Source organism: Neovison vison, chromosome 12 (genome assembly GCF_020171115.1).
Source record: "Neovison vison isolate M4711 chromosome 12, ASM_NN_V1, whole genome shotgun sequence".
NCBI classification, from domain to species: Eukaryota; Metazoa; Chordata; class Mammalia; order Carnivora; family Mustelidae; genus Neogale; species Neogale vison.
In genome coordinates, this window is record NC_058102.1 from 88,854,316 (window position 1) to 88,865,654 (window position 11,339).

Here is an 11,339-nt window from a genome sequence, read left to right on the forward strand (position 1 = left end):
AAAACACAGCCAAGTGAAGTTGCTGTCTTTCAAGAACCCCTTTCTTGCCTTTGTTCCCTCCAGTGTGATGATCATAATTTGGGATATATTTACAGGCTACGATTCCAGGATAGGCAGTGGCAGAAGAGCATTTGGTAGTGGGTACCGTAGGGATGACGACTACAGAGGAGGCGGGGACCGCTATGAAGACAGATACGACAGACGAGACGATCGGTCATGGAGCTCCAGAGATGATTACTCTCGGGATGACTATAGGCGTGATGATAGAGGTAATCATTTCTTTTGCTTACTAATAGGGCAGACTACCAGAGAAACTGAGTAGAAAATTATCAGTTATGTCTCAAACCCCTTAAGTGGGTTTTAGAAACAGAATGGAATTTATATGTTATAAAAGGTGTGGCAGAGCACAGCAAAAAGACCACAGGACAAAGGTGACATAATGGAAATAGAGCAAAGTCGAGTTCTTCTAAGTTGCCTTAGCATAGAGATTTTTCAGTTAAAATTGATGGAATATACAGACGAGAAAAGGAGAACATTTGCCACATGGTCTCCTAGGCAGTGATTGGCACAGCACGATTAAAAACTGAATGTTGATGATTTCGGTGCCATTACTCCACAGTCATTGTTAATTAACGGTGAGGTGTCAGCATACCTCTTCTTAAATTAAGTCCCTCGTGTTACAACATTTATAGAAAACTATTGTGTTACAAACCTCAGAAAGTATCAATAAATGGCTGATACTTGCGTCTGACTTCATTAGTATCATCCAAAAACTAAGATCTTTGACCCAGTTTTTCTCTTCAATTATTTTTAGCAGCGTGCCTAGCCTTAACATCCCAATGTTAGCCCTGTGCGCCAAGTATTTCTTTTTTTTTTTTTTTAAATAAAACTTCAATTTATTTTTAAAGCATTGCTGTCATTGCCGTTAGCAGTTTCTCTCTTTCCATGCTGCATCCTAGAAATACTAACACTGAGCATTTACTCTGCACCAGCAGTGAGTTAAGTGCTCTCACAGGTATCACAGTCTTTTTTTAGATTTTATTTATTTATTTGAGAGGGAGAGGGAGCATAAGCAGGGGAAGGGGCAGAGGAAGAAGAAGAAACATGTGTTCCCCACTGAGCAGGGAGCCCTATTTGGGGCTCCATCCCAGGACCCCGGGATCATGACCCAAGCTGAAGGCGGACACTTAACTGACTGAGCCACCAAGGTGCCCCACAGATACTATACAGTCTTAAGAATTCTATCTGGTATAGATAATGTTTGTCCTTCCCACTTTACTAGAGAGTCTCCTTGACTCGTGACCTTTTCCTCTCTTACATCATTCTTTCCTCCCTCAGTAACTGCACACCTCATCTCTCTTTTCCAGTGATCCTGCCCTGCGCCTTCTCTATGATCTGCCCCCTCAGCTACAGAGTCACTGCCACTGTTTATTCAGACCTCATTGCTATACCCACATTACTAACAAATTTCCCTGACTCATTCTGTCTTCACACTAGCACAGATTGTCTTTCGAGAACAAGAGCTAATTAGATTATTTTGCTCCTAGTCTCTCCACGGCCTGAAAGATAGCCATTTGTCTGTGCCCCCGACATACAGGGGTCTTCACTCTTCCGCCTACAGTTTACCTCTTTAGTGCTACCTACCATTAGGTGCTTGCTAAGTTTTCTAGACTTTCAGGAGTTCCCATTTTGAAGCCTTCACAAGCTTCTCCAAACAGCCCCAGTCTAAGAACTTCCAGGGGGCATAAATCTGTTCTGTAGAGCTTAGCATACGGTGTTCTTTTTTTTTTTTTTTATTCTGATCCTCCCATTAAATTGTGCTCCTTGCAGGCAGGAACTAAAAACTACCCAACTGTCATATATCTGGCCTTAGCGCAGTATTTGTAATGTAGGTGCTCGTCATTTTTTGAGTAGCTAAAACAAACAGAAATTATCAGAGGAAGAAAAAAAGGACGTTATGTATACTATAGTGGGAGGAACATAGAGTTGGTTTGACAGTACAGATTTCATCCTTTGGTCTTCCAAATATTAGGTGTATGGCTTAAATGAGTTACTCTTCCTGATCCCCAGTTTTACCCTATAAAAGGGGAGTTAATGGGCGCTTTGCGAACTTACACATATTAAAAGTGGATCTCAGGGGTGGGGGTGGGTCCTGATTGGCTCAGTTGACGGAGCATGCAGCTCTTGATCTCAGGGTTCTGGGTTCAAGCCCCTCATAGGATATAGAGATTACTTAAATCCTTTTTTTAAAAAAGCTGTATCTCAGAAGTTTTATATAAATTGCCAGCTTAAAACCCTTACTGAGGGGCACCTGGCTGGCTCAGTGGTTTAAGCCTCTGCCTTTGGCTCAGGTCAAGATCTCAGGATCGTGGCATCAAGCCCCACATTGGACTCTGCTCAGCAGGGAGCCTTCTTCCCCCACCTCCTCTATCTGCCTCTCTGCCTGCTTGTGATCTCTGTCTGTCAAATAAATAAATACAATCTTTAAAAAAAAAAAAATCTTACCGAAATTTAAATTTTGGGGTGCATGGGTGGCTCAATTAAGGATCTCTCTTTGGTTCAGATCATGATCCTGGGGTCCTGGGATTGAGCCCCTTTTCAGGCTCCCTGCTTGGTGGGGAGCCCACTTCTCCCTCTCCATCTGTTAATCCCCCTGCTTTTGCTCTCTGGCTCTCTCTCCCTGTCAAGTCAATGAATAAACTCTTCAACATACCTGTATTTTTAAAATGTAAATCTTGCGGTGTTTGGGTGGCTCAGTGGGTTAAGCCTCTGCCTTCAGCTCAGGTCATGATCTCAGGATCCTGGGATCGAGCCCCACATAGGGCTCTCTGCTCAGCAGGGAGCCCGTTTCCCCCTCTCTCTCTGCCTACTTCTGCTTGCCCTGTATGTCAAATAAATAAAATGTTTTTTAAAATAAATAAAAAATAAAAATTGTAAATCTTGCTAAAAGATCCTCTTTTTGCAGATACATATATGTGTTCCATAGTAAAAGTATAAAGACCTGCATGGAAGTGATAAGCCCTAGATTTGAGCATAGTGGTTATGAGAGGACAGAACACAGCTAGGCATGTCATGAGAGGAAAGATACTCAGGAGCCTTCTGTGTGGATTTTAGGATATTTTATTACTTAAGCCATGTGGGTGGTTGGGACATGTAGGTTTTATCTTGTTTATCTTTTGTATGTCTGAATTATTTAGGATAAACACTGATTTTGAGAAATACGATTCCGTTGAAACACTGAGGTTTATCTTTTTTTTTTTTTTTAAAGGTTTTATTTATTTATTTGACAGAGAGAGATCACAAGCAGGCAGAGAGGCAGGCAGAGAGAGAGGAGGAAGCAGGCTCCCTGCTGAGCAGAGAGCCCGATGCGGGCCTCGATCCCAGGACCCTGAGATCATGACCTGAGCCGAAGGCAGCGGCTTAACCCACTGAGCCACCCAGGCGCCCCACTGAGGTTTATCTTGATTCTGACAGCTTGGATCCAAGAGGAAATCAGATTCCTTTAGTGTTTACATCAGCTGTTCAGTGCTTTGTGAATCACTGTCAGATTCACATTCTACACAGAGACAAGTGTGTAGGAACTAGTCTTCCCCATGATACTGTCATGAGCCCTTCTTAGCCTCCAGAAGTAGTCCATCTTCCAGACCACATTTTGACCAAGATACTTTCAGAAGCTTATCATAATTGGACATTTCTTGCAGGTAGTACTAGTTGTGGTGACTCACTGTGTGTTTAATACAAGTGTTTACCTTTCCCAGTCTCCCCTCAGTGTCGCGCTGCCTCATGGATGGTAGTGGAGAGACTGACTGTTCTTGGCTGTGTTGGCTAGGCCAGTACTGCGAATCCCATACGGCATTTTCTTAGACCCGTGTCTGGGCAGCTGGCTTTGAGCCATCAGTGATTTTGAAAAACTGTTACTTAGAGTTTTATTTAACTTAGGTCCCCCTCAAAGACCCAAACTGAATCTAAAGCCTCGGAGTACACCTAAGGAAGATGATTCCTCTGCTAGCACCTCCCAGTCCAGTCGAGCGGCCTCTATCTTTGGAGGGGCAAAGCCTGTTGACACAGCTGCTAGAGAGCGAGAAGTAGAAGAGCGGCTGCAGAAGGAGCAGGAGAAGCTGCAGCGCCAGCTGGATGAGCCAAAACTAGACCGTCGGCCCCGGGAGAGGTGAGGTTCTCCTCGATTACGGCTTTCCTGCCTGGGGGTGGAGTGGCTCCTGGTGCGCCAGGCAGCGCATCCTTAGGGCACCCTTGGGAAATTCATGTAGGTGTTGCTGGTTGTCGCTTACTAGCAGTTAGTGTACATGGGCTGGGCCGCTAGGGGCGCTGCAGTATATGGACAGTCACACCCGAGAAGTTCGTTGCCTGGCCTTAGCAGTTTTTAAAAGGGCTTAAATGGCCTTAACTTCTGACAGGTATAAATTGGTAGTGATTTAATATAGGAGTGTGCAAATTATGGCTTGTTCCTTTTTTATAAATATAGTTTATCTGACTCAGTAAGAAAAAAATTGCCAAATCTGGCTTTAGTGTATGGAGTAAAATCCCACCATGGTAAGGTTAGTGGATGTGCCTCCTGCCCAGGTTACTGGGGTAGAGTAGAGAGAAAATGTTTTCACTCATGTTACACGTCGACTGTAAGATATTTTTCATTTAATTTTACTTGGGTGTATGTTAAAGGAGTCATTACTGAAGTGTTTGTTATTAAAAGGTGGAATTGGATCCAATAGGGTAGAAACCTCTTGTAATAACATTCTGAAAAGTGGCCTAGTTTTTAGTGGCTTGTAGAGTTGGGTTACCAGTCAGGGTAAGGCTGTAGGTTATATAGGAGAATATTCTTAACCCTAGTTGGTCCTTGAAGTGTTTAGAGCCAAAGTATCTTAGTGTCGGCAGCTTTCAGATGGTTTGAGAAAGAGAGACAGGATGTGCACACCAACCCCACCCACAAACACAGCGTGGTAGAATATTAGTTATAGTTATTGAGGGGTCAGCATGGGTCCAGGGTGGCCTTCACTGAGCTGGACATAAGTTGTTTTCTATTTTTTAAATCTTTGTACAGACACCCAAGCTGGCGAAGTGAAGAGACTCAGGAACGAGAACGGTCCAGGACAGGAAGTGAGTCATCGCAGACTGGGACCTCAGCCACATCTGGCAGAAGTAAGTCAGACCAGGGTGGGTATCATGTTATTGCCCCTTTCAATAAACGAGCCATAACCAAATTATGCAGAGACTTTCGGGTTTTAAATTGAGTCACGGAAGCTTTATTTGGATTAGCATAGATTGATCAGAATGTCACGTGTCCTGGTCTGAAACATCTGACATATGAGCACCAGAAGAGATTTAGGTGATCTGTTTAATAATCTTCCACTGAAGAGTAATACTTGACTATTAGGTTTGTCCCTTTCTTTTATGTCTTGATGTTCCAGAGTTTTCTTTAGAAAGGTCACCGTCACATAGCGCTCTCACCAGCCCTTTTGGATGTCAACATATGACCAGAGCAATGTCTCAAGCGATGATCTTCTGCTCTTGATCCTTCCTTCCTTCCTTCCTTCCTTGAATTTATCATTTGTCACAAACATGTTTAGTGTTTTTGGAAACCAAGTGATTAAATCATAACACCTCCCTTCCCTTATTGTGAACCAGTGTTTTTTAAATTCTTTCCTCCCACCTCTAAATTGATTTGTACTTGAGCATTTCACTTTTTTTTTTAAGATTTTACTTACTTATTTGACAGAGATCACAAGTAGGCAGGCAGGCAGAGAGAGAGAGGGAAGGAGGCAGGCTCCCTGCTGAGCAGGGAGCTCGATGCAGGGCTCGATCCCAGGACCCTGAGATCATGACCTGAGCCGAAGGCAGAGGCTTAACCCACTGAGCCACCCAGGCGCCCCTGTACTTGAGCATTTCAAAGCATAGCTCTGGGCTGAGATTTTAAAATTCATCCAGGTGTTTTAGAAGGTTTCTGGAAATTATTCATACTGGGGTAGCCTTTTAGTAACAGGATGGTAATGCCTCTGTAGCCAGGTGAGAGTGTGATGGTTGGGTTGATTATGTACCTGAGGAGGCTGCACAAAGAACCGGGCAAGTTTTGAGGAGACACTTGGTGCCCTTAAAAAAGAAGTATGTTCGGGACGCCTGGGTGGCGCAGTTGGTTGGACGACTGCCTCCGGCTCAGGGCGTGATCCTGGAGTCCCGGGATCGAGTCCCACATCAGGCTCCCAGCTCCATGGGGAGTCTGCTTCGCTCTCTGACCTTCTCCTCGCTCATGCTCTCTCTCACTGTCTCTCTCTCTCAAATAAATAAAATAAAATCTTTAAAAAAAAAAAAAAAAAAAGAAGAAGAAGTATGTTCTGGGTTTTTTTGTAAATGTCCATCTGTGTGCATGTGTTTGTGTTGAGCCTCCAAATTGAAGTTTGATCAGTGGTTCCTGGGGTTGGAGGTTCATCAGAGGTCCTCTTCCACAGAGGATACATACTCTTCCAAGTACAGACATTTTAACAGTGCGCTGAAGACGTGGAAAGACTGTAATCCTAAAATAGAGTACTCATTCCTAGGAGAGGTCAGGTGGCTCTCCTTGGAGAGCCATGATTTTTCCTTTTTTTCTTGAATCAGTAAAAAATGGCACTTTTCTCAATGTGACATTTAGTAACCACTGATTTGGGGATAATTTCATCTGTTGGGCCCCAGATACAGGTCTGTATTTAAGAATAATGGTGAAAGAGGTCAGCTTAGGTGTGAACCATTTTCCATTCTCTTGAGATCTTGAATAGATGTTGTTTAATAGCTTTTCCTGATAAGGCAGCCTTCCTATTCTGACTTCACAGATGCACGAAGGAGAGAGAGTGAAAAGTCTCTAGAAAATGAAGCACCCAGTAAGGAGGAAGACTGTCACTCTCCAACTTCCAAGCCTCCCAAATCTGAACAGCCTCTGAAGGTAATGCCAGCCCCTCCACCAAAGGAGAATGCTTGGGTGAAGCGAAGTTCCAACCCTCCTGCTCGATCGCAGAGCTCAGACACAGAGCAGCCATCCCCTACCAGGTGAGTCGGCTTGGGAGCATAACAGTTGCTTAGCTGTAGAATCTTAAACATGGTGATGTCATAATGGAAAGGGCCCTAGCTGTTGGCCTTACAGCATCTTTTTAAGTTATGCTATCTTTGCTCTTAGTTCAGAATCAGTGGTGTGCTGGAGGGGGCTCATTGAAGCCATTATTCAGTTTTCTGGAGTTCTGATAGCTGGTTGACATCTACTCGAAATCTGCAGATCAGTAATCAGGAGTTGCTGTTGCCACAGTTTGCAGCATGGCTTTGGGGGTCCATTTACTTCCCTAAGTATTAGGATTCTTTGTAAAATAGTAATACTCCCCTTGTATGCATGGTGATCCTACAGGACATCGTACTTCGTGAGTGTTCACATAATTGCTTTCATTGTTGTCTTTCCTGTATTTTAATGTTCCACAATGTTAAGTATGTATTTTTGGTTCTCTGTAAAGTTTACTATTTGGAGAATGATTATACATTTCTTTTCTGTTCCTTCCCTAAGACTGACGAATATAATTACATGTTTTCCTTCTAGTGGTGGGGGGAAAGTAGTTCCAGCTCAACCACCTGAGGAAGGACCAGCAAGGAGAGGTAAGACCAACAGGAAGTCAGTGTTTCGCGTAGCTAGAGGCCTCAATAAAGGCCTGTAGGGGTCTCACGAAATGCAGAACTCTAGTGTAATTTTGCACCTGTTTTTGTGTTTAAGATTCTTAGATTATCTGCTTTTTCTTACCAGTAGAGGGCAGGAGTGGTCTCTTTGGAGAAGGCATGGTGCCCTGCCCTTTCCTGGTAGAACATTTCTTTGAAAGGGGGAAAAAAGAATCGGAAGGAAATTAACATGCTCAGTCCAGATTAGAAATGTCACCATCTCTAAGGCCAAGGTCACTACACAGCATCACAGTTCTTCATTTCCACTTTGCTGTTAATGATGGCATAACCCTACTGTGGAACTTTTTAGTGGGTCTTATTTGGGGGCGGGGGAATGTGGGAAGAAGGTTTGGGGAAGAAAGTCTGGGTTGGGGTGAGACTGAATTTCCCTCGGTACAAAGGGGCATGGTTTTCTGCAGCTGAAGGGATACCTAGGGCAAAGAGAGTGGTTATTTTACTGGTTTTTCATTTTATTTTTGTGTCTCCACTCAAGCAGATGAAAACAAAGTAGATGGGGTGAGTGTCCCAAAAGGCCAAAGTGGGAACTCCAGCCGTGGCCCAGGAGATGGAGGGAACAAGGACCACTGGAAGGAGTCAGATAGGTATGAGTGTTCTCTCATCATTTGTAATCTTTGATCTAATGCTAGGTACATGTGTCTTTGTAGTTAAGTTGTTCTTGGTCCTCCAAGCGTTGCCAGATCTCCTGCTATAAACAAAGGAAAGTCAACCAATATGGAAAGTTAAAGTTCTAAGAATCTAGAAACGAAAGTCCGGATAACAAGGACTGCTGACTGGAGGTACCTGTATTCAGTGCCTCCCGGCTACCTGTGGGAGTCGGGACAGTCCTCTCCTAAAGATGTGGTTTTACCCTTACGCCTCTGCAGGAAAGATGGCAAAAAGGATCAAGACTCCCGATCTGCACCTGAGCCAAAGAAACCTGAAGAAAATCCAGCTTCCGTAAGTGTTGGGTGCTTGTTCATGTCTGCCCTTGAACTCTATGTTCGGGAGTGGTGGGGAGTAAGGCACTGCTGTTTGTTCGAGATAGCAAATGCACCTGACTGTTACCGTTTTCTCCCTTTCGCGCCTCTCATCCCCTCTTAGAGATGAAAGGTGGCGGAGGGACTTCAGTAAGAGTACATGGGCCTCTGAGCCACTCACCCTAGCTACTCTACAGTGGGAGATGCTGAGTGAATGAGTGAGTGAGTGTGGCCTGGGCTGTCCCCTCCGTTTTGCCCAAGTAGCTGTATGCTCTTTCTTGGGTTTTGATGTGAGAATTCAAGGCCTTGGTGATTTTTTTCCCTCTTGTCTATTCCAGAAGTTCAGTTCTGCAAGCAAGTATGCTGCTCTCTCTGTTGATGGCGAAGATGAGAACGAGGGAGACGATTACACTGAATAGACCTCTGCATCCTGTGCTTTCTCCTAGTCTCTCCACCCTGGAACATTCGAGAGCAAATCAAACCTCTATCCAGACAAGACAATAAAACTCACCATCTCCTGGAGACCTTTCTTAACTTTTTTTTAAAAAAACAGAAAACAAAATGAAATGAAATTCTTTTGCATGCTGCTGCAGCCTTTAAAGTATTGAACTAACTGGAGAATCGCCAATGTAGCCAGAGAGAAAGAGACGTACAGCTTTTCATGGCAAGGTTGTGCGTTTTTGCAACACATGCAGTTGCCTGTGTGATTAGTACCTGGGGGCCTCCATTTAGCAGAATGGCAGTGACAGCGATGCAGTGTCTGGAACCTGGTTGAGCAGTAGGGCAGGCTTAAGGAAGAGTGTGAGATTTCTACCTTTTAATTCTTATGATCCTGTTGTGGCATATATGAATTCTCAAACATTATCTGAATAAATTTTCCATCCTTGGAAAGGTAGGTAATGCCTCTGTAGCCAGGTGAGAGTCTCTAGGAGGCTGCCTGCCCCTCTTTCTTAATTCGGAGTTCCTGGGGCCACCTGGGGGGAATCCTTCATTTTTACCCCCCAGGGGGGTAGTTGGGAGTGAGTCTCTAGACCACTAAAGAACAGGACTGGTTGGTGACCAAAATAAGCAGGGAAGTCGTAGTTTGAAAAGAGGCTATGGGGAAGGGACTAATTATTTTGCACCAATGATTGGGGGGAAATGGCATGACCTCCAGTGAACACTGGAGCAAGAAGCATTTCAGGATCATGGGAATTCCCAAGTCTTTACTGTGTCCTGGTTTTGCCCTTTCTTAAACACTGTCCTTTCTGGAAGTTCACATATATCCACAGTCTGTTGAAATCTTGAAGCTTTGAAAATGGAGGCTCTCCTCCTGGTCTCCTGTCCTCATGCTACTCTTCCGCTGTTAGCTCCCCCAGAGCAGCTTCTGCTTAAACCACACACCTGACCTGGGCTTTCTCTGTCCGCCCCAGGGAGCAGAAGCAAATAAGGAATCACAGGCTCTTCTCCATCAAATCTTGGCTCTTTCGTGTCTTTTGGACTCTCACTCCTTTTCCTCCATTCCTGCTTCGATTTCTTTGACCTCTGTTACACCTCAGAAAACTGGAATTAATGGTCTTGGGTGGTGAGTGAGGGTGGAAAATAGGGACACTGTGAGCTGTTCTTAAAACCTTGATGGGGGCTTTTTGGTTTTGTTCTTAAATTTTCCTTCTCCACTGAAATCCCATATCAGTGTTTGGATTTATAATGTGGCCTCAACCAATGTGTGGTTTTTGGTGGTTTTGAGGGGGTTTTTTGTTTCCTTTTTTTTTTTTTCTTAAGCTTCCCTCGAGAGAACAAATAATAATGGAGAGAACTGTTTAACAAGGTCCTGGTTTCTGTTGTACCACAAGAGCTTAACTTGCCTCCTTTTTGTGCACCTTTGTACTGTCAGCCCAGGGGACGGTGTCCTTATGGGTAATACTGAGACCGGCAGAGAAATGACAACTTGGTCTCCTGTTCGCGAGCCCTTCTCCCATCAGTCCTAGGTTAGACCCTGCCCCTCCAGCAGACGCGTCAGTGGAGTGCTGCAGCAGTGAGCTAATGAGTCCTTTACCCCGTGGACATAAAAAGCCTGACCAAGTGAAGTAACTTTAAGTAATTGGCTTGGATTGGCCAGTAGCCAAGAAGTGGATTTTAGAGAAATACCCAAGGCTGAAAGGGGTTGGTGTTTTGTTGTTGTTGGGTTTTTTGTTTCAATACCATTGAAAAGGTAGGTTTTGCCCTCTTTGGGTCTACTCCTTCCAAATGGTTGTATCCAAAAAAGCTGTTTTTTCCCACTCCCCTCCTGCCCCCGTTTCCATAGAAACGGGTTTTGTCCCGCTCCTTAATACATGTAAAATTTGTACAAAATATCTTCTATGAAAATGATTTGTAATCTGTAGACTTAATACCTGGGAGATCTCTTGAGATGTAAAATCCCATCCTTTGGGTTGTGGGCTTTTTTTTTTGTTTTGTTTTCTCCAAATAAATCTGATCTTTAAAGTTCACCTTAATGCTGAAATTCTTTTGACCATATACCTGTGCCTTTCTGTTGCCTTCCCACCCCCATCTTTCTGGTCCTGTCTGCATGAGTGTTCTGTGCAAGAATAGAGGGTGGGGTTACCAAGAGAAGCTAGGTTTATTGAGGCCCAAGAACTGGGAATTTGCACCCACTCCCCTCCAGCTTTTTTGTCTGGTGTTAACATTTAATACTTGATATCT

General features: G+C 44.1%; 1 protein-coding gene across 4 annotated transcripts in view; it reads left to right on the forward strand.

Annotated features, from left to right (window-relative positions):
* Positions 1-11,125, forward strand: part of EIF4B (eukaryotic translation initiation factor 4B) — a 32,190-nt gene extending 21,065 nt beyond the window's left edge. The window contains exons 8-15 of one of the 4 annotated variants that reach the window (XM_044228789.1): positions 96-269; positions 3,940-4,168; positions 5,057-5,169; positions 6,819-7,032; positions 7,568-7,623; positions 8,174-8,282; positions 8,565-8,637; positions 8,996-11,125. In XM_044228789.1, coding sequence (XP_044084724.1) covers positions 96-269; positions 3,940-4,168; positions 5,057-5,169; positions 6,819-7,032; positions 7,568-7,623; positions 8,174-8,282; positions 8,565-8,637; positions 8,996-9,076 — 1,049 coding nt within the window. In that variant the 3' untranslated portion in view covers positions 9,077-11,125. The remainder of the gene's footprint in view (positions 1-95; positions 270-3,939; positions 4,169-5,056; positions 5,170-6,818; positions 7,033-7,567; positions 7,624-8,173; positions 8,283-8,564; positions 8,638-8,995) is intronic. The other 3 variants (XM_044228790.1, XM_044228791.1, XM_044228792.1) reach the window with 3 other exon arrangements.
* Positions 11,126-11,339: the final 214 nt, after the last annotated feature.